The 27529-nt window shown below is 40.0% G+C and overlaps 2 protein-coding genes and 1 long non-coding RNA gene across 4 annotated transcripts in view; 2 read left to right on the top strand and 1 right to left on the bottom strand.

The window, feature by feature from the left end:
* Nucleotides 1-5457, top strand: part of LOC114362572 (O-acyltransferase like protein) — a 29154-nt gene extending 23697 nt beyond the window's left edge. The window contains exon 13 of the mRNA XM_028318025.1: nucleotides 4399-5457. Within this exon, the coding sequence (XP_028173826.1) occupies nucleotides 4399-4503 (105 nt within the window). The 3' untranslated portion in view covers nucleotides 4504-5457. The remainder of the gene's footprint in view (nucleotides 1-4398) is intronic.
* LOC114362574 (uncharacterized) lies at nucleotides 1148-3972 on the bottom strand. Its single transcript, XR_003656697.1, has 3 exons — nucleotides 3665-3972; nucleotides 3270-3359; nucleotides 1148-1391 (listed from the first exon to the last, which is right to left on the bottom strand). It is a non-coding gene; the product is annotated as an uncharacterized LOC114362574 (long non-coding RNA).
* Nucleotides 5458-5573: 116 nt separating the features above from the next.
* LOC114362573 (uncharacterized) lies at nucleotides 5574-26822 on the top strand. 2 transcript variants are annotated; one of them, XM_028318026.1, is made up of 9 exons: nucleotides 5574-5889; nucleotides 11861-11923; nucleotides 15128-15294; nucleotides 16591-16711; nucleotides 18439-18560; nucleotides 19158-19258; nucleotides 24124-24246; nucleotides 25805-25937; nucleotides 26680-26822. In XM_028318026.1, exons 1-9 carry the CDS (start codon nucleotides 5710-5712, stop codon nucleotides 26807-26809), a joined length of 1140 nt encoding a protein of 379 aa, XP_028173827.1. In that variant the 5' UTR covers nucleotides 5574-5709; the 3' UTR covers nucleotides 26810-26822. The 2 variants fall into 2 exon arrangements, with proteins under 2 accessions (XP_028173827.1, XP_028173828.1); XM_028318027.1 differs by lacking the exon at nucleotides 5574-5889 and adding an exon at nucleotides 9221-9872.
* The last annotated feature ends 707 nt before the right edge of the window (nucleotides 26823-27529 follow it).

Below are 27529 nucleotides of genomic sequence, written 5' to 3'. Positions count from 1 at the left end.
TTAACAGTTCTTAGAGTTGTAATTGCTTACAACTGATCAACTGTCATTTCAATCCGGAAGATGCGCGATCATGCGTCGGCAGCCGGTCGGCTCCGAGCGTATTCCAGCGAATACGCGCGCATTTCACCGCATAATTACGCTGCGCTACGCGCCGACTCGCGTCGGTCAATGTGAATCCTGCCTAAGTATACAGAAGCCACGATAGCCGAACGGTGAAGCGGACTGGATGACTCGAGATCCGAGGAACGCGGGTTCGAATACCACCGCCGCGGCGCCGCTCGACTATTGTGGTAAGCCCACTCGTAACACAAGCATATTTAGCATACCACAAGCTAACGGGAATAAAAAAAAGTTAATGTCTCAATTACAAAATCACGCTTAGAACCCCCAGCCACAGTTTACTAATTAATCAGGAACTGAAGTCCGGTCGCCGAGCAGATAGAATTTCGTACAATGTCCCCAAGCTAATATCGCTCGCGCCTTATTACATTGCTGTCGCGCTGTGAGACGAGCAGCCGCAGTGAGTGTGCGAATCTGGGTCATTGTACGAAATGCTATCTGCTCGACGACCGGACTTTAACAGATACACAGTACAGCTGTATGAAATATGAATCTAATGAAACCCGTTTTCCGTTGTCACGACATAACATGAAAACGGCTTGACCGATTTGGCTGATTTTTTTTTGTAGTTTTCTAATACTCTGTACAAGGTTTTTACGGAAAAAATATAAAGAAAATCTCTACGCTAAGGCGGTACGAAGTTCGCCGGGTCAGCTAGTTCTAAATAAATTAATTTAAAAAAAAATACTTTACATACAACCCGATCGAGCTGCGCTAACTTGTTGGAATGCGACTCTCCCTCCCACTTACCCGCACCCCCCCCCCGCGTTTGCCCCGTCCGTACCAGAGCGTTGAGATATGACGTCAAAGAAAGAATTGACTATAGAAATCATATAAGATTTTATATTATTATGAGGGTAGTTGAAAATCTTCATGCCCACGCGAACGGACGACGCCGCGAACCGCCAGTCTACTTGTGACCACGGCTGCAGCATCGCAGCCGAAACGTCAAGCCGTGAGTACATAATGTAACTCATTAATAAACGTCGCGTTAAGTCCCGTGTTTGACTATTTCATAGAAATCATAGTTTAATTATAACTTATAGTTAAACATTTTTTATCAAAACAATGAAAACAACCAGATCAAGGTAATAAATTGACATTACTAACCAACGAAACATCATCAGAAGAAAATGAAAATGAAAATATTTATTGCCAGAAATAGTATTATTTTAATTAAACTTACCGGAACAAACTCTGTAGGGATTGCACATTTTTTCAACGTGATTCTGGCTCCAATTTTTCGAAAACATTTACTATCAAAATGTTTGCTACATAAAGTGGCATATTTAGTTGGAATCCAATTTGGACGATTAATTAATTTGAGCCATGTTTTTCTTACATCTTCGTTAGTCGGAAATCTGAAAGATACTTTACTAATTAGTACCTATTATAATAGTCAGAAACTCATATTATTACATTCCCAGGTGACTGTGATAGACAGTGCACAAAATATATTTATCGATTGTGGTACAGCCCTAGTGTAAAACGAAAATTATTTCTTTACACAAAATATTCATAAATTCTGGATTATGTGCATGAAATCTTTGCTTACAACTTAAATTAATGTTTAAAGAACATAATTATCACACTTAGTGCTTAAAATTCTAAGCGCATTCACAAAAATAAAGCTAAAGTTTGGAGGTGTCGATTTCAATAAATTTACCTGTGAAATGAATATTTTGCGGGATTATTTCTCTGGTTTACATCCCCCTGCGACAACTCGATTAAATTACTTTTGACCTACTTCAAACGGTATCACGACTGCTTGAGCGTTAAGAAAACTCGACCTGGACACCTCGATCCTTGCGACAAGTCGATCTCTATTACAACTCGACCCCTGTGACAAGTCGAACACTGCGACACGTCAACCCCTGCGACTACTCTGAGCATTTATTCTAGATTCTGTTCAGGCATTGATTGATGGAGCTAAATGGTTTACAAAAGTATCATAGTTGAAATCGGGGTCGAACTGTCGTAGGTTCCCTACGATATTTCGACAACTGGACCCCTGTGACAACTCAACCCCTGCGATAACAAGATTAAATTAATTTTAACCTACTTTAAACGAAGCTCGACCCTACAAAAACTTGACCCGGACAACTCGACCCCTACGACAAGTCCAAAATATTCAACTATGATACTTATTGTAAACCATTTAGCTCCATCAATCAATGCCTGAACTGTATCTACAATAAATGCTCAGAGTAGTCGCAGGGGTTGACGTGTCACAGTTTTCGACTTGTCACAGGGTCACAAGTACAAGTTGTCGGAGGGTTCGAGTGGTCGTAGGGTTAAGCAGTCGTAGGGTCCAGCCACTAGCGGCGTAAGGGGGGGGCGGTCCGCCCCGGGTGCCACTCATCAGGGGTTGACAAAAGTCACGCAGATTAGTACTCACTGGCGCTAGTATAACGAGGATATGCCATGATTGGGGGGGGGGAGTGTTGCGATTAGTATCATATAGCTCATTCGAACTAACACCTTCTGTACCCCCAGTGAAAAGGGAGCTAAGTCGAAAATGGTGACTTTTGGGAAATCGCATTTGAAGTTAAAAAAAATCCTGCTTCGTCGCTATTAGAGATAACTGGGTGAAATATTTTTTAGGTGAAAGGTAATATTAGATATGATTAGGCAGTGTGCCAGTTTGGGAAATATAGCATGTGGTTTTTTCGTAATTAAATAAAAACCTAGTTATTATCACCATGCACGACAACTTTACATTCGTGTAAAGTGATATAATGGGACATAAATCATTTTACACCACACTGAATTGACCACTCGCTAACAAGTGTAAAGTGATACATTTTACCCCATTTCTGTTGATATTTTTTTGTTTCTTCAATTTTAGAAAAAGTTGTAAAACAAACATAAGTAATTACACTATGAGGAATCATTATTTTAGGTCATTTAGGGTAAATAGTCCAAAAAAAATTACTTATATCAATAAACACCAATTTTGTGGTGAGAAATAAAATGTGTAAACTGATCTAACTTACATAATAGCGATCTAAGTATCCTAATAATTTTGTGTAAAGTGATATAAGTGGCGAGTGTAAAGGAATAAGGCTAGAATTTGAGACTAAATTCTAATTATTTACTCCTTAAATGTTTATTCTGATCTGAAACTACTATTTTATTAATTATTACACCTACATAAAGTGGCATATTTAGTTGGAATCCAATTTGGACGATTAATTAATTTGAGCCATGTTTTTCTTACATCTTCGTTAGTCGGAAATCTGAAAGATACTTTACTAATTAGTACCTATTATAATAGTCAGAAACTCATATTATTACATTCCCAGGTGACTGTGATAGACAGTGCACAAAATATATTTATCGATTGTGGTACAGCCCTAGTGTAAAACGAAAATTATTTCTTTACACAAAATATTCATAAATTCTGGATTATGTGCATGAAATCTTTGCTTACAACTTAAATTAATGTTTAAAGAACATAATTATCACACTTAGTGCTTAAAATTCTAAGCGCATTCACAAAAATAAAGCTAAAGTTTGGAGGTGTCGATTTCAATAAATTTACCTGTGAAATTAATATTTTGCGGGATTATTTCTCTGGTTTACATCACAATCAAGGACGGAACAGGTCACCATTGTATTACAATAAAAAAATTCCAAAACTATACAGGATTTTACGAAATTTTTAGAAAAAACTGTGATTTGAAATTCTGCTTTGTGCCTCTATGTGTCACTGCCTGTCAAATCTTTTGCAAAAATGGTTCTATTGACGTGACGATGATAGCATCACACATCTCTTTTTATCACACAGGGTTGCAGATAGTGACATCTCGCTCGCTCATTCTTTGTTGCTCTATTCCGAAGGAATATTAACTTTATGATTTACGTGCCAGAAACAGTCTAGTTGACATGTCTTCTCTAGTACGTAGTACATTATAACTCAATGATTTCCTCCGCCATTTTCTGCAGATTGGCACCTCACGTCACATCATTTTACCGAAGTCAGCCCTATAGCTTCGGCGCAGTACCGATCACTGACGTTTGTCAACAAAACTTCTGACAAACTTGCTTGACTCTTGAGACAAGCTAAATTACACCATATTGTTAATGACATTGAGCACACATTTTTTTTAAATACCTTCGCGAAGTAAAACTTCTGTACGTAGTACTTATTATTATTCTGTGATATTAGTTACAATGTAAAGTATTGTAAAGTTGCCAAAAACAGTGCAAAGATGTCCGTTACCTAGGCAGTAGTACCTGTCTCTACCCTTGTTGTTATTAGTAATTGTGTTTCAGCTGTACGGGTTCGTGTCGACATCCGTCTTAACGTACGCGCTGTGCATACCCATCACTGTTCTGTTCGAGACGCCTTTCCAGCGGATGCTGACTGCGATGTTTTAGAGAATACACCTGTAGACTTAGACAAAGTAACTCGGTTTTATATGGGTACATAACTAATTTTATACATTTGTAGTTTGTAGCTATAATTATGTTGAAATGTAAATTATGTAGCAGTAGTTAATTATATTTGTTTTATGTTTATTATACTTTATTTATACCACCCGCCGCCTTTCCCTTTTTTTACTTTTTTTTATGTACAAACTTTTGTATTCTCGCGCCTCGCGCCTTTTCACGGTGGCAAAATTGGAATGTTGCCAGGATCGTGATTTTTCCACTGAAACTTGTTTTAATGGTTAGATCTGTCTTTTCTTAGATTTGTCCCTAGAAAATAGGTGTTTCATAAAAGTGCGATTATTTATTGTTAATGTTTTCATCCTTCATCCTTTGTTACCACTTTTTAAGCAAATACATTATTTCTTTCAAAAAACATTGACGTTACGGGTCTCTTCTGTAGAACTTTGACGCGCTTTATCTCTTTCTTAAACATTAGTTTCGAAAGTGAAAAATATGGTGTGAAGTATTTTTGGTATAGTTCTGACGGACTGAATCAAACTCTTGCTTTAGTACCCAGCAAACATTCCTATTGTTAATGGCAGTTACATTTTGCTAAGTATTTTAATGTTACTTAATAGTAAAAGGAAGTTGTGCAAAAGTAACAAGAATTTGCCACTGATCACAAATAAATTCCGTGCCCACCCCAGAAGGGCTATTGCTCATCCCAGAAAATCTTAGAAATAGGAAATCTACATACTTTATGACACTAAACGCACAGAATAATATGCCAACATAATATAGCCGCCAAGCAATGGCGCCGGAACACAAAAGTTTAGGGTTTGAAACAAGCATTTTGTTTATGTATTATTATAGAAATGTTGTGACATTTATTTATTTGCATTTCAATAACTAATTGAATGAGATGGTTACATTATAATAGTTCTACGATAAGTGATGTGGTGATTAATATAGGGTTTTAAATCTGTCGGGTGAATTGACACAAAAAGCTGGCAACACTGCACTATTCGGGGAGTTGTTTTTTTATCTGTCTTTGTCAAAAAAATGTCAGCTGCCTCTTCGCGACCACAGATTTCCAAATTCGACTGACGTTTTAGAATAATTTCCACGAATTATTTTTATTCAGGATATGGAGTAGTTTTCCATGATCTTTAGCGCGTTTCTTGTGTAACTAGTTCAAGTAGTGTATCGGTGATGGGTGGCCACCACAGTCACGAGCTCAAGGATGAGCAAGGTGGCAGCGGACATTCGACGCCTCGAGGGTCGCAGCGCGGGGCTTCGTCACGATCAGGGTCTGGAGGTGACCTGCAGGGATTGGCGGAGAAGTCGGACAAACCTCCCCCGTCTATGGTCCCCGTGGAGAAGCTTGGAAAGGTAGGCAAATACTTTAAAGATACGACACACGGTTTTCAGGGTTAGCTTGTGTGACGTCCTACTGTTTGTTTTGCTGTCAAGGTTGTTGTTCTACCGATACTGAGACTGTAGTCTTTCACAAGTTCAAAACAGTGTTTTTATCGGGTGTATACTTTTTTTATTGGATACTAGCTCTCTAACTTTCAAGGTAATTGTAGGAACAGTAGTTTGCAAACAACAAAACAACACGTTGTCCATCTGTCTCACAGTGAGACTGGAGAGTGGACTATCAAGTGAGACTCTCACTTGATAGTCCACTATTTGGATAATTTATACACTTAAAACTGAACCTACAAATTGGAATAAGTAGTAGGTAATAGGTACCTACACATCAAAATTTTGAATGATCAACAAGTGATAATTTATCAGAAAGTGAGTAGGTTTGTTGAAATTGATATTATCTGCTTGGGCTCTTTGTAACACAATGATCCTAACAATAGCTATTCTTTATCTAAAGTATCTTGAATAATATTTGTAATAAATATTAATATATTGAAAAATACTTAAATACCTTAGATAATGTTTTCAGAGCTTTTATCAAATTGCTGTTACTTTAGGGCTGATTCAGGGTGCACATAGATCTCTCTAGAATCTACAACTAAGCTTTTTCAAATTAATTAAAAATTAAGACATGATTGTTAACTTTCTTCATTGAATTGTTTGTCATGTTGTTTAGGGGGAGCCATAAAGTAAGACAAAATTATTATGACAAAGCAATATCTTCCGATTGATTCAAATATCAATTAATGCATATCTACATAACTCATAATATCACTCCTTTTCAGCTCTTACTTAACCCTTATAGACCTACTATGGCTAAATGTTCAGAGTAGATTTTGGCTTTTATAAATACTTTATTATTATGAGTTACAGTAATTTCCAGTCCATTCAAGTAGTAATTAATTAGTACCTATGTTGAACTTTTATTACCGAAGTCTTTATATTTTATTCATTTATATAGTAAAGCAAGTACCTATGTTTGTGTATTTGTAATGCTTATTCACCATTATCTATTATTATGATTACACAGTAGGTACTTATGCTATTTGTTTAATCCATAATTAAGTTTACCCTTCCTCCAAAACTTGATGACTTACAGAAGTTACGGATGTCTTTCAATGACAATTGTCAACTCAATAAGGCAGTCACATGACCGGTGTGGCGGCTGTGACAACATAAACACTACTATAAATAGTATCATGATTGTACTCATTAACATCACCGAACACATTTTAGTTATGTAGTTGTTCTAGTTACTGTTGTATGGAAGTTTCATTTATTTACTAGATTTACTTTTTCTACTTACTTTGTCTCAACTTCTGAATAGGCACTTTGAATAATGTTGGATAATCATCATAAAAACTTAGTGAGGGATCAATATTGAACTGTACAAAAAAATTGCAAAGTACACTATAAATTGTTATCTTGAGGTAATCACATGATTACATGTCATTAGTCTTATGTGCTTACTATAAAGACAAATATGTGTGTATGTAATATTGTTTTTTGGGAAGAAAAATAGGAACTGTATTGGAACTTTACTCCAGCTACTCATTTAATACACTCTCTGGATGGAGCTATGATCAGTAAAATTTTAACTCAAAATGTTAGTTTTGACTGCAACCAGTATGACAGGATGAAGAGAAGAAAGATTGTTTTATTTTATTTTGGATATATCTAACATACAAAAAGTTATAAAAAATCTGTACTAAGTAGGTATTTAAGTACCATTATAAAACCCAGCAGATTAGAGAGATATTCATCAATAGACATCAAGTGCAATGCAAATACTGAGAATGAACACAATAATGCTAATCGCCACTTGATAATTGCTATCTGAAATCACTCCTATCCTAACCACACTAGCAAAGCAAGTATTTAGGTAAAGTGCCAATTTCAAAGGCTCCTTAATGTTCTTTCTTACATTCATAACACTTTACACCTAACGGAAAGTTTACTGATAAGTAAAGAATAGAACTTGAGCACCTAAGCTGTTGTGTATTAGGCGCTAATGAGCACGTGCAGCCTTCATAAACAGGCGGATGACCGTGTGATTTCTGCTCTCCATACACATCCGCGGCGATATTTGGACTCTAACGCCTCAACATATGAACTAGAATTCTCTTGATTATGATACAAAGAATGTGGAAGTTTATTATAAAACACTCGAGCAATGTCGTCCCCACTTAAGGCAATGAATTAGCTAGTTGAAAGAATCATGATGGCAGTATTAAACGAGCGACATATTTTGTCGACACACACAATTATTTGCCAAGTGCAAAAGGGAGTACTCAGATAGTAAACGTAAATAATGATTCTATCCTATTTCCCCTTAGGTTTCACGCTAAGAGTAGGCGCATACCGTTGATTTTTAGTTGGCCGATAGTTGTGCCCGATTTGAAATTGTATGAAGAATCGGCCAAATCGAATCGGCGTAGTGTGCGCACTCCCATACATGCCCATACTGATCAACTGCCCGACTAAACTATCGGCCGACGAAAAATCAATGGTGTGCGCCTACTCTAAATCCCTTTGGATGCCTCCAAAACGGTCTGCAGGATTGTAAATCCTCGTATGACCTTTTCTTTTCCTGTTATTGTCGCATCGATATAACACGGTGGACACACCATTGTCCTCCACTTACTATTGAATGACGAGGAAATCCTTGATAAAGTTTGCCGGTAGATGAATGAAGGTCATACCTATACGTCACCTACCACTTGCCTTTAAAGCCAGCCTAAGGAAAAAACTGGACCACCTGACAACTTTCATCAAAATTCCAGTCTCCGACTGATGTTCGCGAGCTGGTATAAATGCTAGTAATTCTGGTGGATTGAAATTCATTTGGAATTAAGCATCGCCAAATGCTCTTACTAGTGCTAAAAGTATGCTTAATTCAGTCTGACAAATCTTGACGAATATGTTTAAGCGGGAAATTATTTTAATATAGGTTGTAGGTTCTGTAGATAAATGTTTCATTAAGAACATAAGCGGGCTTACTTTTTTAACCCATCACCAACCACCATAGAGCTCTGCGACCTTTTCTTATCATCATCATTTCAGGCATAGGACGTCCACTGCTGGACATAGGCCTCCCCAAATGATTTCCATGTTGACCGGTTGGTAGCGGCCTGCGTCCAGCGCTTTATGATGTCGTCGGTCCACCTTGTGGGTGGGTCTTTTCCTATAAATAACAATAAGTTAAATTGCAATATGTATTCTAATACATTACTGAACTCTGAATATAATCTCAGCGATTATCTTATTGTAATCGCGCATTAGTCCTATCAAATCACAACCGATTACACGCAGTCCATTCCCCCTCCTGTTGTGATTTGTGTGGCACGAGCTGATTGTGTTGGTGACGTAGAAATTAACAACGAATATTATGATCAAGATTCATATCAACAACAGCCGAAAGAAGACTATAATCGAAAGAAAGCTAAAGCTTGGTCGACAATAAGACGCAACTAGTGAATGTTGAATAATCATAATCACAGGGGATAGCTGATGATCGTTGAGCCTGCAACGAAACTTCCACCGTTTTAAATCGAAGAACGGAAGAAAGAAGTCCTGAAGTTTCAAATATAACTTCTGTAAACTTGACAAACTAAGCGAATCGGGAAAGTGTTAGTGGATTTGCATTTAAGAGATACCTAACTGTCTGACGAGTTGATGAATCACGTAGAATGTTTTTTCCTTAAAAGCTAATGTTTTCTTTGTCATTGTTTCAATTTCACACAGTGATAAATGATTACTATTCATTGAAGTCCACGAAATAAGTGCAGATAAAAATTAGGACCGAATCTCTAATTATCTGACGTAGCTGGACATTCAAGAGTGAAATGGAAGATGAGTGGGCTCCGAAGAACCTGAAATTCAGGATCGTGGGCATACAGTCCCACAGGATAAAGCGGAAGACCACTGCTAAGCCGACTTGCAAGGTGCGTGTACTGTCTCAATAAAGCTTCATTTAGATCAGTCTTTCCCAAAGTGGGCGATAACGCCCCCTTGTGGGCGCTGCAGGCTTAAAGGGGGGCGGTAAGAGACCCAGAAAAAAAAATCGGGACGTTGTGTAGAGGCTTGGGAGGCGTCATCTACTAGGAGGACTCTTAGACACCGACTGAGCTCGACTCTTGACTACAAAAATGGGGGGCGCTAAAAAATAATTTATTCTCAAAGTGGGCAGTAGACTAAATAAGTTTGGGTACCACTGATTTAGATCGACAAACTCCTGGTCTATGAAAGCCACGTAAGGAACAGAAAAATCCTTCAGATATCAGACCATGGAATTTACATAAAATATAAATTGAAATCAGTTTATCAATTTTTTTTTATTGATAAATGGATTTTCCTCTTGATAAAAGATGTGATTTAACAATGCAGCTTTATACTTGCCTAGACTAGAAAGGCCCAATGTGTTTAGCGGCACACGGAGGCAGATTAGTATGTGTTGTATAGAGGTCAACTGAAGCTAATGTAGTCTAAGGCAGGGCTTCCCAATTTTTTTTGCCAAGGAACCCTAAATGATTATACTTTTCCTAGTGGAACCCCCGTACTACTCCGCCCGCACGCCCTGCCCCTCCCTTGTGCGTAAACAAGTCGGTGCGAGCGAACAACGTCGGTCACGAAACGTGGGATAATATTTTTTACGGAACCCTTGCGGCCTTTCCACGGAACCCCAGGGTTCCGCGGACCACCATTCGGGAACCGCTGGTCTAAGGGCTAAGGTTACATCCTCCTGATTATCTTCAGAACTTCCACAACCAGGCATTAAACTATTGCAGAAATTGGGCAACGTTGAAAGAATGTGACTCATACTGCTTACGTAAATGTTTTTGATTGCATTTTGAAACAACATCGCATCTTAATTACAAGATTCCCAAATTAGATAGTTGACATAATTCATCATCATACAAGTGACGTCATGTAGGTTCCTACTGCGCATTGATAAACCCATGAAAATTTTCAACAACTCGATGTTTACCCGATTTAGTTAACTCCAACCACGTCACTATACCTATACTAAAGCTATCATCGCGTTTGCAAATAATCTACGAGGACAACTACTTGTATTAATTTTTATACGTTAACTAGCTGTGTCCGCGACTTCGTACGCGTGAAACCCCGTTTTCGCAACATTGTACATTGTTGCTCTGCTCCTATTGATCGTAGCGCGATGTTGTATAGCCATAGCCTTCCTCGATAAATGGTCTATCTAACACTGAAAGAATTTTTCAAATTGGACCAGTAGTTCCGGAGATTAGCGCGTTGAAGTAAACAAACAAACTCTTCAGCTTTATAATATTAGTATAGAAGTATAGATAAAAATAAACTATCCATCGTTCAACAGATTATTTGATAGCCGCATTAATTGCAAGCGTTTTAATTTTTTGTTTCCTTCCTGAGAGATAATGGTCGCAGTCAAGTGCAGAGCGACGGGCGCCCTTGACATAGGTTTATTTTTGGAGCGTGAACTGCGGTTCAATTCGGTGCAAATTGAATCGCGGGGCTAGATATGAGGCCTCCGCAAATGGGACGGAATGATAATGTACCTATGGGCTTTATATTATACTAGCTGACCCGGCGAACTTTGTTCCGCCTTAATGGCAATAAATAAGCAGACTTTTTTTTTCGAACGGGATAAAAAGTATCCTATGTCCTTCGACTGGCTCTAAACTACCTCCCTGACAATTTATAGCTAAATCGGTTCAGCCGTTCTTGAGTTATAAGTGGAGTAACTAACACGACTTTCTTTTATATATATATAAAGATGGTGACAAGCAGTTATTCAGAAGTTGTTTACGATGATTGCTTTATCGTTTTTCACTTTATAGTTGTAAAAACTGCTTAATCCATGACTGTTTACTTATGTTTTTTGCGTCAACTTGAAGAAACAAAGTTCAAATAATATTATTTGTTTTGTCCACAGCTGCTCTGCCAACGCTCACAAAAAGAAGATGGCGTCAACGGCGTCACAGAAAAGTCTTTTAGCGTAAGTAAACATATTGATGTCCTCTATCATCCTTTCTCGTATTTAAGTATGAATATTTTATTTATAGCACATTTTTTTTTTCTTTATTAAGGAAACAAACAGCATGAGTTTATACATGTGAACTTAAAAAATAAAAACAGTACAGTAGCCTAATCAGTTTCCACAGATAAACTTTACAAGTTAATCGAAAGTTATGCAGAGTGCGAGCAATTTAAAATCACAAAATATAAAAAATGCACAACAAAACCTTACATTCTTAATAGTGGATTAAAAAAAAATCTTTATAATAATGAAGTTTGAAATCTATAAACCCTTCAATAGGCGACGAAACTGCGCCAACTTCAAATGAAATATGTCGATATCACTGTAAGCATCATTATACTTATTACTAGCTCTTATAAGAAAACTGTTACATCTGTAATTAGTCTTGCAAACACATAAAACATTGAAAGAGACTTGTTGTGTGGACTAATTGCTGTAGCTAAAATAGCGTCCTTAATCCTATGAAGCCACTATAGCCGAACGGAAAAGGGGTCAGACTGGCTGACTCGTGAACCGGGGAACGCGGGTTCGGTCCCCGCCGCCGCTCGACTATTGTGGTGAGCTCACTCGTGGCACAAGCATATTTAGCTTACTACGAGGGGCTAACGGGAGTATTAGTAATTTGTGCAATAACAAATTGAGTCGTCTAGTTTCAAAACCCGCTAAAACGCTCCTGCAACTAATTTCTGTTTATATCTCTAAATGATGCTACTGCAATTTTCTCATCATACTGTTTATAGGTGTACCAGAATCTCATGGCAAACAAAAATATTGGAAAAGTGTGTTTTTCATATGGCCATTGTCTATGGCTTTATTGTCACCTGTCAAAGTAAATCAAGAGATCTGTCAGCCGCTGCAGAAATTTTGTAATCTCTTCATGCCTATTTGTTATTTTTGTGAAAAAGACGAAAAAACTCAAGCAAGTCATATTGTTTTCAAAGTGTATTGTAAAATAAGGCATAATTCAAAGTCAATCTTTGATTTTAAAGCGCGTCATTGAGTTGACAGTAAGTTGGAGTGAAATGTTTTGATACTTACCTACATTTAGTTTATTACCTAACTGCGTCAGAAGGAGGGTTATGTTTGGTTTTATATTATTCTTACCTAATAGCTGCTTTATCGGGGTTTTCAGGTGTATTTCATGCATTGGTGCAGAGGAATGGTGAAAATGTTATGACCATGTAATAAAAATTGAAAAAGTATTCATCAAGCAAGTTTGAGTAATTGAAATGCTGAAAAAGCGATTTATATTATACAAGGTGTCTCAAAAGAAAGTTTATATTTAGTGGATCGATAAAAAAAAAAGTAAGCCGTGTATCGAAAAAATGTTTAGTAACTATTAAAGTACACATTTTGGGAATTTATTTCTTAAAAATAATATTGTCCAAATGTAGACCCTCGCGTTCGTAGCACTCATTTAATCGAACAGTAAAATCACTTATGACGGCTCAGGCAGGTAAACTCAGTGATGGCTGCCATTTCATGACGGGTATTTTCTTTCAAATATGCCAGGGAAGTTGGTTTAGTGGCTTAAACTTTAGATTTAAGTTAATTCCATAGGAAAAAGCCCATAGTGGTTAAATTAGGACTGTGTGGATGCCAATTGATGACTTCTCTCCTGGAGTTCAATTTTCCAAAGAAAATTTCACATGACCAGCCTCTGTTTGGCTTCTTGGAGCTTTAACTCTTGTATCAATTGATTTTTGTAGGAGTGTAGCGTTAGGTCTTTGTGAAAAATGTGGTGTAACGATGATCTATGCACATTTAAAGCACTAATGTGCTGCCGAATTTAAAGGTTCGGGTCGTCACGAGCGGACTGATTAACACTCTCCACGTTCTCTACCGTTTTTGATGACCATAGTTTCCCGGATTTTTACTATTCCAGCGTTGTACGGGTCTCTTAAAACTTTTTGGCCCATTTCCTAATAAGAAGAATGCTTGGAGTATCATTTAAGTGGCGAAATCTACGCGCTACAGTCACAGAATAACCATTTTTGTAAAATTCTCGCAAAGACAACGCGCGGTCTGCTCCCGAGAAATACTCCATAGCACCTAAATTCCCAAGAGCCAGGCTATTGATTGACATAACCCCCGCACACCTCGGATTTGTTGCGTTCACGCAGTATGCTAATCAAATGTAAACTTTCTTTTGAGACACCTTGTATTAATACCTCTTTAACTTGATCATCTATTTGAAGAACAAGAAATGCAAGTGGAGTTCTTAGAATCGTTATCTAGTTCTGAATGAAGTGATAAGTTATAAGTATGATACTTAATAAAATTATTTACAGTAATATACGGTTTACTTATTTTTCAAGACATGTTCCTATGTTAAAAACCCGATGTATAACAACATTCTTCATACACATACCTAAAATGTATAGGTAGGCATTCGTAGGTACTTCATGTTCATTAATATTAGTCATAAATAAAAATTAAACAGTATCAAGATCGTTTAATCCAATTTCCCCAGTATTGCACTCAACAAAGTTTATTTTCCCCATTTGCCATGAGATTCTGGTACACCTATAATCATTTTCGATCAAAATACACTAAAAGACTACTAAACTAGCACTTAAAATTAGGTTTGTGTTACAAACTCCGCTAAAACGCCGTCCGTTTCTTTCAAAACCCTCTAAAAGTTGATTGACCAATGGTAGCACGGTATTTTGGTCACGTGACTGCGATATTAGTATGGAGATTTTTTTATAACGTGGTTGCTTCATAATTTGCTCTTATCAAATCCCGCTAAAATACAACATGTCCGTTTCAAATCCCATTAAAACCGAATGTTCGTAACAAAATACGCCAAAATGAAAATAGTTTTCATTATAATTCAAATTATATTTAAATTAAAGATAAATAGCAATTACTGTTAGTATTGCCAGATGACAATAATAATTCGTATCATTTTTTTTTGCCTAATGCCAAAGCTATATGGATAAGCGGTTTTTTTCAATTTCTCGAAATTTTATCAAAATCGTTTTAGCGGGATTTGAAACTAGACGCCTCAATTACTAATAATCTTAAAAAAAATCTTACGCTTACATGTAAATATTTATCTCCTCAGAATCAATCCCACACTGGCAGAAAAGATTTTTGTGAACAGATTCTGTGAGTGCGGAATATTGTCTTTTAACGTGGCTCCGTATGTTCCCCCAGAAATACCTGTTCCCAATGTATCCTGAACTGGCGCGACAGTTCTACAAGTTCGTGCATCGCGCGGGCAAGTGCAAGAACAAGCACGTGACGCTCGCCACCTTCCGCCAGCAGTGCGAGCGAATCCTGGCCATGCTGGACGACGCCGCCATCATCGACACCTACGTCAGGTACTGGCACCTGGACCCCGCCGGGCAGCTGTCCAACAACAAGCACGGACGCTCGCCACCTTCCGCCAGCAGTGCGAGCGAATCCTGGCCATGCTGGACGACGCCGCCATCATCGACACCTACGTCAGGTACTGGCACCTGGACCCCGCCGGGCAGCTGTCCAACAACAAGCACGCTCCCCCAAGGATTTCCACAAAGACCGGTCCTGCGCCGCTTGCATCCAGGTACTTCCCGCGACCTTCACCAGATCGTCGGTCCACCTAGTAGGAGGCCTGCCCACGCTACGTCTTCCAGCTCGTGGTCGCCACTCAAGAACTTTCCTGCCCCAGCGGCCATCAGCTCTTCGAGCTATGTGCCCCGCCCACTGCCACTTTATTTTAGCGATTCTGCGGGCTATGTCAGTCACTCTGGTTCTCCTACGGATCTCCTCATTTCTGATTCGATCACGCAGGGAAACTCCGAGCATAGCACGCTCCATCGCTCTTTGGGTGACCTTGAGTCTTCTTATGAGGCCCGATAGTAAGCGACCACGTCTCAGAGCCATACACCATCACTGGCAACACACACTGGTCAAATACTTTTGACTTGAGACACTGCGGTATTTCGGACGTGAGAATTTTGCGAAGCTTCCCGAACGCTGCCCAGCCGAGTTGGATTCGACGATTAACCTCTTTCTCGAAGTTGGACCTACCTAACTGGACTGTTTGTCCCAGGTATACATAATTGTTCCGACTACCGAGAGTATCCTAACCTTACTGGATGGCCGTCGTCAGGATTTCTGTCCAGTACAGAACTCTTGAGTAGCACGAGTATCGTGACCTTACTGAATGGCACAAATAATGTCGACGTTAGGCACTCATTGTAATCATGGCCGTCTTCTGACTTCTGAGTCATCCCGTCTGGAGATTACGCAGTGACGCTATCATAGACTTGCGTCTGGTACCTACTCAACCAACACCGTCTCATCGACAGAAGGTTACTGAAGATAACTATGAAGATCATTCCCCAAAGATATAAACAGATTGTGGAGTGCATTTTTGATAAACTGTTAGACTCGTCTTCATCATCAGGTATTTTTTTCCACTCTTGAAATCCTCTATAATATACCAAATCCAGTCTATTTACCAGAGTTTTGGGTTGGGGTGGCCTGATGTTCTCATATTTCTCCCTTAGCGGAGTAGTAGAGTTTTAGCGGAGGCCCTTTAGTCGCCTCTTACGACATCCAAGGGAAGATCACTCTTATAAATAATCCTTACTACCGAAGTGGCATGTCCTTACAAGACATATTGCTTCCAGGATGTTCGGCGCAGACACAGACGACAACATGGTGACACCAGAAGGCTTCCGCAGCCTACTCTTCACCAGTTATAAGCTGTCCATGGACCACTACCCCGAAGGCCCGCAGACTTGCCTCATGGTGAGCCCTAAGTTCATACACTCCACGTCAATTTCAACTTTAGGTTCTGAAGATACGGTTGAAAACCAATGAAAATGTATTTCCTGGTTCAATTTCGGTTGAAAGTTGAACCTTATTCGGTTGTAATAAAAATCAGCACCTCTATCAAAAGTGCGTACTACATTCCTGCTAGTGTACAACGAGAGCGATTAAAGACAGGAGCAAGGACAAACATCAATTCAATGCTCTCCAATATGGGTAGCGCGATCCATTTTTGGCATGTGCTTATTTTCTTTAATCAAGCTACGTATTGATGATGTTAATGATGTCATACATGCAATACAAGATGCTACGTGAACTGTCCAAGTATAGACCATAGTAGCTACAATAGCCGAACGGTGAAGGGGTGGGACTGGCCGACTCGTGACCCGGGGAACGCGGGTTCGGTCCCCGCTGCCGCTCGACTATTGTGGTGAGCTCACTCGTGATACAAGCATATTTAGCTTAGTAATTTGTTTATAACAAATTATTAATAATCTTTAAAAAAAAAGTACTTATGAAAATATTTCCGTAAAGGACACAAGCTGAAATACTATTAGTATGATAGAAGTTCCTCCTTTATAAACATGAATATGTATTATGTATTTACAGTTTATATTTTAATGTATTTTTCTTCTTCCATGTTTGTTCCCCAGTCAGTGGTTCATGATAGCCACGAGCAGGTGAATGATGCGACATTTATTTATTTATTTATCTTTTAACGGCGCATTGTGTAAATATTGCCTTGATCAGAGTCGTACGCTACATCCTTTATCATGTTCTCTATTAGCTATTAATATATTTTTATTATAATATAGTCATAGTTCGTATAATCGTAGGTTTTATAACATGCGCAGACGAAAAATGGAGTAAAAACTGCTAATACAAAAAGTAGCATGTGAAAGCTGTTAATATCTAATTCCATTCTTCGTTAGCGTGGCATGTTCCTCTAGTTCACACGTATAAATCCCATGGACATAGTTCGCTCATATTGCAATGGTTTCTTGACTAAAATAGTCATTTTGCAAAATAATATTGTCAGATAGTCTGTTATTGAAATAAGTACTCTAACTTGTAGTTAGGGTTAACTTAATTTTATTAGGACGTTTTAAATCCAGATACATACTATTTAGTTATGTTGTAGTTATTTTTAATTCGATGTTGTCCTGTGTTGTGTTGTGACGTTAGTGCATGCTATGTTGTATTTTTCCCTTATAAATTGCATGTTGTTCAAACAGTAGACCTGTACCTTGATTTTATGTTACACTGCTGTTTTTGTTTTATTATTTATTTCACTTGATAATACATAGTTAAGAGATTCAGTCAGTTTTTATTTCCATGAGGCTTAAGCTCGTAGCTCGATTCAAACTCATCCATTATAGCCTGCGATTGGTTGAAAAAGTGCAATATTTGGACCAATGGCAGGCGTGAATCTATTCTTGAGTGTAGATTCACAATAAAAGCAAAGCTAGAGTATTATGCATTGCAGTCGATCGCAGCCGCACGAAATCGTATCGCGTGCTCGACAAAACCCGCACTGTGAGAGATGTGGCTTTGACTCTCGAGTGCTGTGACAGACGCTCACAGCACTTGAGCTGTATCATTCCCATACTGCGAGCACTTGCGAGTATTACGAGAACAATCGACGAGCCATTCGGTCGACTGTAATTCGGGGCTTGACATAACCGTAACGAGTGTGACGTTTGTAGATCAACAAGACTCTGTCGGCGGTGGTGAACGGCTGCTTCAACAAGAAGGACTGCCACAGCGTGGGCTTCGTGGTGCGCTGGCTGGAGGAGCACTGTCACCGCCTCATCTTCCCCATACACAGGTCTGCCCTCATTATTGCCATTTCAAAGTTCAAACACTCTGCAAATAGAAGTGTCGCTCGCTCCAGTTCATTTAGAAGGTTTGAATCTTCTACGTGAACTGGAGTGAGCGACACTTCTATTTTCGGCTGATATTTAGCAGATAAAAAAGTTTCAGAAATGATTATAACGTGACTTTAAAGCACTTGCCACACTGGATGCATTCTGCGGTCAGGTCAAAGTGAATACTGTTTGCATCGTGTATGAACAACATTGTCGGCCAGGGCAATCGGTCAGCGGTCCATCCAAAATAATTTTATCTACTATCAGCTTGGATGCGAGAGGCGCAGGACCGGTCTTTGTGGGAATCCTTGGGGGAGGCTATTGTCCATCAGTGGACGTCTTTCGGCTGAAACGAACGGCTACCAGCAGTCGTGACCAAGCAAAGTGTCAGCGGTGCGTTCTTTGCTCACGGTTAGATCGCATCAATACAAAATGTATAGAGACCGATTAAGAGGGAGCGTTCATTTGACCTGCCGCAGCTCGCAGAACACATCCAGTAATAGAAATAGAAATATTAGTGTATGACAAATGCTCTATGTCAAGCTGTGATCGCTCAGGTACTGCGTGCACATGCTGGCCACGCGGCACCGCGACATCGAGGCCGCCATCGAGTCCAACGGCTCCGGCGCCGGCCTCGACCTCGCCACGCCCGTGCTAGGTCAGTCAGTCTTTATTTACTACTTAGGCTAGTTGTACCTTGCCTAGTTGTACCTTGTGTGTTCCTTTTCTTTCTGTTCTTATCTTTGGTGTGCAATAAAGTGTATTTATTATTATTATTATTTGTTTGTATATTTTATCTCAGCTTTAGTGCTGGTAAGATTAAAACCAGATACGGGCCAAGCCAAGTATCTGGTCTATAAGTTTATAAAATTACTGGTACATTTGTAGGTTCATCCTGTAGAAACCGCTTTATTATTATTCTCTTTATTAACTTTGGTTCTTAATTTTAAATATTTTTTTACAGTGTAAATTATCAAAAAAAATAAATAAAAATACATTATAAAAAAATACTTAAAAATAGTTATTCCGCTGGTAGCGGAGCAGGGCCCAAGCTACCGGTGGTCAGGGTCACAGGCTGAGGAACCTCCGGACAATGCGTGCCGTGCTGAGGATCACCGCCTTTTGTATCTGACCCTTGAGCCAACCATCCAGCGAGAGCTTCTTTAGATGTTGGTCGAAGCTCTTCGCTATTAGCCCGTTTGCCGAGACAACTATCGGGACAATGATCGTCGAGTCAACATCCCACATGGCGGTCACCTCGTGGGCCAAGTCNTAATGAACAAAGAAGGAAAAGTAACATGATGATTATTTTTATTTAGTTTAAAAACTAATACTGAATTTAGCAGATTGATTGTTGAAACTAATGAAGAAGAAAAACTATGGCAGGCTGATTGTTAAACTTTTAAAGAGAAAGTGTATGCTTCTTAAAATTAATGAAGAAGAGAGATAAACTAATAAAGAAGAATATTTTTGTCGGACTGATTATTATAATTAAAAAACAGACTGATTTTTTTGTGCCATTACATTCTTAAAATTTAAATAAAACAGTTAAGAAAAAGATACAGTATTTTATTGTTTTCACATCTCTGACTCTTATTGTAGATAAAACATTTCAAATGTAGAAAGTTATTTCATTATAAGGTCCATACAGCTAAATAGCCCTGTACAGTTTATCGTTTCTTTGAGATACAGCAGATCCGCTGCCTGGGAATTGAAGTCAACTTAAATAAGCCATACATTTTACCTTCCTGATACAACATTTCTGCAGCTCGACATTAAAAAATCAATTGCTGTAACTAGTCAAAAGTCAATGAAGTAGTAACTCTAGATTATTCCAATCACCTTTATTAAATAAAGTTTAATTAGTAGACAAAACATGTAAAATTTCAGCTTTCTAACTTTCTTAATTTAAGATTTATGAATTTTTGAAATAGTTTTTTTGCTCTGGTGTAAAATCGGACTTTTTGAGATACGACAAAATCGCTTTCTGCCGTCGATATGTTAACACAGTAATAAGTTGTTTCAATATCTCACATAAAAGAGTCTAAAATAAAAGAAATATAGATTTTCAAACTACCTTTAAAACTGTTTTTCTCTTAATTGTAGTTTTTTGAAATTCTTTGTTTTTCCCGTGTGGTCTTCAATTGCACTTATCGGTCGGCACCACAGACGAACGTAAGGTCCTGTGTTGCTTGTGGCTAAGGCCGTCATCCAGTTAGCGAACAAGGACTACCTTTTCGAGATTGGCCGGTTCCATGGTTTCCACTCTAGAAACCTCATCGGCAGTCAGTTCTACTTGCTATGTGCCTTGCCCATTCAGCTTGCTATTTCATTGGGCTATTCTATGTTAGCGACTGTTTGTTTCCGGATCTCCTCATCTCTCTGATGATCTCATAAAGTGAAGTTATCATTACCAGTAATATGTCTCACTATAAAGATATTTGATGGTGTTGTACTCACGGCTCCGAAGACCTCCGGGTTGTAGAGATTATAGCAAGGGTTCTCCTCGGCCGGCGGCGGCGTGCAGGGCGGCGGTGGCGGTGGCTGATCGCACTGCTGTTGTTCCGGCGGGATCTCCAGGGTAGTCAGAGCTGATGGGGTAGCTTGCCAGCTCTTGCCATACTAAAGAAAATAAAAGAGAAAATATTGTTTTTAAAACTTCTTAGCGTTTAGAGTCGCTTCTCAAATTATGTAAAGTCTAAATAGCTCAGATTGAAGAGCATTCGCCCGGCAAGTGAACGGTCATGAGGTCGACCCGAGTACCGGTTTATCGGCGCGGACAGAAACCCAAGCGCCGCAGTCCCGTAGGTCGTAGCAATTCGCATTATAAGTACTGTGTGTATCATAATATGCAGTTGTAATAGATGTGAAATTGCCACAAACATTTACAATCTGATATTTGTCCGTTTACAAGAATCTTATGCAATCGTAATAGGTGCGATTTTACTAATGTCTGAACTCCTCAAAGTCGTTTGGTATCAGTTCCGTTGTTAAAGTCCGGTCGCCGTGCAGATAGAATTTCGTTCAATGACCCCAAGCTATATACTTATCGCTCGTGTGTCGCGATTGTGCAACAGGCGGCCGCAGTGAGTGTGCGAGTGACTTTGAGGAGTCCTCAAAGTCATCAGTATCAGTTCCGTTGCTGATGACGAGGTGTTCGTGTGAGCCTGCGCACACGTCGCACAGGCCCTTGATGCGGTTGCTGTATAAGAACGTTGGCATGCAAAAATAGCATCTATTACAACTACATAAGGTCGTAGTTTAGTGACTGACCTCCTCAAAGTCATCAGTATCAGTCCCGTTGCTGGTGATGAGGTGTTCATGAGAGCCGGCGCACACGCCGCACAGGCCCTCGGTGCGGTTGCTGTATAGGAACGTTGACATGCCAAAATAACACATATCACTAGCTACATAAGGTCGTAGTTTAGTGACTGACCTCCTCAAAATCATCAGTATCAGTCCCGTTGCTAGTGATGAGGTGTTCGTGTGAGCCTGCGCATACGCCGCACAGGCCCTCGGTGCGGTTGCTGTATAAGAATGTTGGCACGCGAACTGATAGCTCCATCTTCGACGCCAGCACTGTGACCTGACAACATATTACACGACACAAGTTACAACACATCATACAAAAGCACAAAATACTGATTTTAATGAAATGTTAGGTAAAAGCAGACTTGATCCACACTTTTCATCAGATAAAGATGCAGGCCAGGAGCTTCCTCGTTGCAGTTAAACAAAACTTTTTATCGAAAAAGCATATGAAGTCGCGGACAAAAGCATATTAATTCCAAGACACAAAATACAAAAAATCTAAATCAAAATTACCTTTATTGGATCGACTAATTAAATTAGTACTTACAAATCGTCAAAATTAAATGCTCTTAAAGAGCCTATACATGACTCATTCTTTTTTTGCCATACCAACTCAACTCGGTAAAGACTTTTAGTCTTTTTCAATAAATAAATAAGAGTAGTCAATCGAGATAGCGAAGTTCGTTCGTTTCAGCCGAAAGACGTCCACTACTGGACAAAGGCCTCCCCCAAGGATTTCCACAAAGACCGGTCCTGCGCCGCTTGCATCCAGGCACCTCCCGCGACCTTCACCAGATCGTCGGTCCACCTAGTGGGAGGCCTGCCCACGCTACGTCTTCCAGCTCGTGGTCGCCACTCAAGAACTTTCCTGCCCCAGCGGCCATCAGCTCTNTGATGATAGAACGATCCCAATAGAGCAATGCATGACCATTTTCGAGAACTGGCACCGGCTGGTATCGGTAATAAGGCGTCTCAGATTCAAGAAGGTCGTACTGAAGAGCAAGTTGCTGATGGATGATTCTGGCTACTAGGTTATGCCTGTGCAAGTACTCACCGTTAGCAAGATGCGAACAACCAGAAATTATATGCCTGAGTGACTCTCCGGGACGGTGGCATGCTCGACAAATGTCGACCGTACCGTCCTTCAGGATATATTTTCGGTAATTGTTCGTCATCATGACCTCGTCAGCAATTGCACAAGCAAAACCCTCGGTTTCCCCAAAGAGGTCACCGAAGCGTAGCCAGTTCACCGAGGCGAGGAGGTCTACATCAGGACCTGTAAGGGCCCGATAGAACCTCCCGTGCAGCTCCTTGCTCTTCCATACGTCCTTCCGATCCGCGACGCTCAGGACCTTTGGCTTGCGCCAGTTCTCGTTCGCCAAGGAGAGCGGCGTGAGGCCTTTGTCAACTGCCACAACATCGCGATGCATTCCGCACTCATTGGCAAGGAAATAATCCCTGAGACTGCACACTTCACGGTTGTGGAGGTTCTTGGCATTTAAAAAGCCTCGACCACCCCACTTCCGTGGAATGTACAGTCTCATCACAGATGAACGCGGATGTAACATGCGATGTTGTGTGAGCTGCTGACGTACCTTCCTATCCAGGGCGTCAAGTTCAGTCTGAGTCCATCTTAGTATGCCGAAGGAGTATATCAATAGAGGCATCACCCAACCGTTGAAAGCTCTTACTTTGTTGCCGCCAGACAAAAGACTATTATTATTATTATTATTGTTTCTTAGGCTTTTTTTTACTCGAAGTCCATAAGTTCTTCGGTATAACGTTAACTCACGGGCTCATGCCAAGTGAGTTACGTGTTCAGAGTTGATTGCGGAGTTGGAGTCGTCCTGCATGAACTTTCTGACGATACGACAGGTGTTGAGAATCGCTGCCTTTTGCATAGTCATATAGATATTTTCTTTATTATTATTATTATTATTATTATTAGACTCTTTCCAGGGCGCTTATACACGTCCCAAATATAGATTAGGGATTGATGATGAAAATGGGCATAAGTCGCCTATCGCCGAAGCTAACACCCGTATTCACAAACATTACTATGAGGTCTCACAGTGCGCGTGAACGCTGTGCATTCGATTTGCTGCTTCACTTTAAGCAAGCATCGTTTGTGAATGCGGTCGTAAAAGTAGCACGTGTGCGGTGGCTCTAAGTTGGCCCGCAGTGAACTGCATTATTATTGTGTGTCGGCAGAGCGCGCGTCGCCGCTGAGCCAGCCGACGTCGGCGGTGCTGCCGCTGTCGGTGGCGTGGCTGCTGGCCGCCGCCGCGCCGCCGCTGTACTCCCGGCCCGTGCAGCCGCCGCAGCTGCACTCAGGTACACAATGAAAGAAAGAAAGAAAGATACATTTATTACAATGGACATCACACAAATACAGGCAATTTCATAGACATGACAGTGGCACATAATAATGGAAGAAGAAAAAAAAAAGTAAAAACGAGTAAACTGAGCAGTGCCACCCACTCTCCAACAAGATGCCCACTGCAACGGGACCCCACTCAGCATATGCCGTGGCCCACGGTGACGAAGGCCACGGCGCTGGTTTTCAGTGTGCCCCATGCCGAGTGAGGGTCACGGACCATTGGTAAAATAAATAAAATAGTAAGCTGCATAATATTTTCTAAACATACATAAAACAATGACAGGGTGGGCCAAAATTTTTTGAAAAAAGCAACGTTTGATTTCTCGCTTTTTGTTTTTTTTTTTTCACTAAAGCAATCTCCCTAAAACGCCTCTTTAAAACGGATTACGTCATATCCCGTTTGTTTACTGATTGAACTTCTCGACCTTTGAGATTTCTAGATTTGGAAAAAATAGACAAAAAGCACGTTGCTATCCCGTGAAACGCTCTTTATTGACTACTAGCTTTCCTCCCGCGGCTTCGCGCGCGTGGACCCCAGAACCCTATTTTTTTCCAAAATAAAATTTAGCCTATGTTACTCGTGGATAATGTACCTTTCGAATGCTGATAGAATTTTTAAAAACGGTCCAGTATTTTTTGAGCCTATTCATTACAAACAAACAAAGTTTTCCTCTTTATAATATTAGTGTAGAAAAATTCGAACCGTTTTCAAAAAATCAAGCGTTGCTATTTGGAAAATTTTTTGATCAGCCTGTACTTAACAGTTGACACCACTGACGAGTGGTACATTCCTAGTGCGTGCGATGCGATAGTTCTGCTACTGCTTCAGTGCTCACCAGTTAGTGCCACTGTCTTGGCTACTAACGAGTCTAAAACTTACTCTACAGTGGCACCAACTGACTTTCACATCACATCCCCTTGTGCAAAACTAAGTTAGGCCAAAACTCGCCACTTAACCGGTTGTGTGCAACGTATAATAAAGCGGTGGCTGGCGACCCAGACACAGACACCGGTCTTGACGTTTTCGGTGACAGCCTCCCTAAATTTAAGTCAAAACTCAAGCCTGTATTCGGAACGACTTAGGCACCGAACAAAATGAACAATTACTAAGTCCTTTATATTGTTCGGTGCTTAAACTCTAGACTCTATTCAATCGATTTTTGTTTTTACTAGTGTATAATTACCCTAACATTGCAAAAAGAAATGCTGTGTATACCTGTAATTGAGGTCATATACGTATCATGTGTTAAACCATGTTAAAATGTATGAACTGTATTGTGTATGTGACTTTGTTGGTGTACCTAATAAATAAATAAATAAATAAATAAAAACTGACGATACGACTGCAAATACAATAACATTCATTGACAAGACTACGACAATCTTAAATATACGCTACTTGTAGGTTAGAGTCTAGGCACTATTCATTTAGTTTACTTGTATTTTGTTATAAATGACTGCAACCTTTAACTGTAATTTAAACTAAATAAGTATTATTTGAACTGTTGACAGGCGGCACCCTGGCGTCGGCGGCGTGGCTAGCTCGCTTAGTATGCGCGGTGCCATCGCACTGGGCGCCTCTATACTGCTCGCGCGACCACGGGCTCGGCGCCAACCGCTTCCTGCACCACACCACCTCCTACAGGTACACACTTCTGCAGGTACACACGTCTTCTGCAGGTACACACGTCTTCTGCAGGTACACACGACTTCTGCAGGTACACACGTCTTCTGCAGGTACGCACGACTTCCGCGGGTACACATGATTCCCGCAGATACACACGCCTTGCGCGGGTACACATGTCTCCCGTAGGTACACACGCCTTCCGCGGGTACACATGTCTCCCGTAGGTACACGCGCCTCCCGCGGGTACACATGTCTCCCGTAGGTACACGCGCCTCCCGTGGGTACACATGTCTCCCGTAGGTACACGCGCCTTGCGCGTACGCATGTTTCCCCAAGGTACACACGCCTTCCGCGGTTACACATGACAAAGGTGACTGAATTTCTTCCGCCACTTCTTCTCAGCACCAGCCCATATGTTGTCCCGAAGTGGTGGTAAGGCAAGCCTATATTTGGGACGTTTTTCGCCCTGGAAAAGGTCTATGTATTGTTAATTGTGAAAAATCTAAAACGTTAAAATAATTATATCGTTGTGGCCAATGAGCTGTTGTCATAGTCCCCGCGCTTTCGTGCTAAGTAATGAATTGTATTTTAAAAAAGGCAATATAGTGTGAAAGTTGAGTATTCAGTGTTTTATTTATGAGAAAGATCTACCGGCATCCAATAGTACTGAATCCTCTCCCAGGTACTCGCGTCTCCTCCGCCTTCTCCTGGTACAAACCAACTATTGCATTCTGTTACTGACGTTTTAATTGTCTGGCAGAGGCCCGACGCTGGTGGTGTTCGAGGCGGGCGAGCTGACGCTGGTGGTGGCCAGCCCGCAGGAGTGGCACGAGACCCACCAGTACTGGGGCGGGCCCGACTGCGCGCTGCTCCAACTGTTCCCCACGTAAGTAAACAACTATATAGACAAACATTTTAGGTATGGTGTGAACCTATGGCTGAAAGATAAGATAAGATAATTCGTTTATTTGCACAGAAACATGGTACAGTACATATAGGTGTCAGTGGAAATATAATTGTTGTATTTTAGGATAAATTTCTAATGCTTAATTGATATAATGGACGCATAGCGCCATCTATTGGCATAGGTTGCCAAACTTTGTTTTTCTTAAGAGCGTTTACGCCGTTTGGCGCAAAAACAGTACTTTTTCAACTCGTTACAATCATTAACCAGTAATACTACAAATATGTTATAGGCATAAATAGTTAGACAATTTCGTCGTCTAAATAGTTAATTGAGAAAATATTGCGATTAGTTTAGCATTTAAGAATTCTATCCAGATAAGTCCACACAGGTTTTGTAAATTTCCCCTTTAGCGTNGCTGAAATTTTTATAAAAATACTGTGAAAACGATTTAACAAACATATATATCCTATAGCATAGATCCTTGGGCAAATAGTTATCTGAGAAAATTTTTAGATTTAAACATTTTACACTAAGAAATCACAAATTAAAAGAACGTGAAACACCCAAAAATCAAAGTGATTTTTTCACCAATATTCTTCCTTTATTCAACACAAAAATAGCTTAATATATAGCCTGACCAGGAACATAAAAACCCTGGCATAGAGGCGCCTCAATTGCATTTGATAGTGCAACACTGAGTACA

The sequence above is a fragment of the Ostrinia furnacalis genome, unplaced genomic scaffold (genome assembly GCF_004193835.3).
Source record: "Ostrinia furnacalis isolate ACB-3 unplaced genomic scaffold, ASM419383v2 OfSCF6631, whole genome shotgun sequence".
NCBI lineage: Eukaryota > Metazoa > Arthropoda > Insecta > Lepidoptera > Crambidae > Ostrinia > Ostrinia furnacalis.
This window is presented reverse-complemented; position numbering and strand designations above follow the sequence as displayed.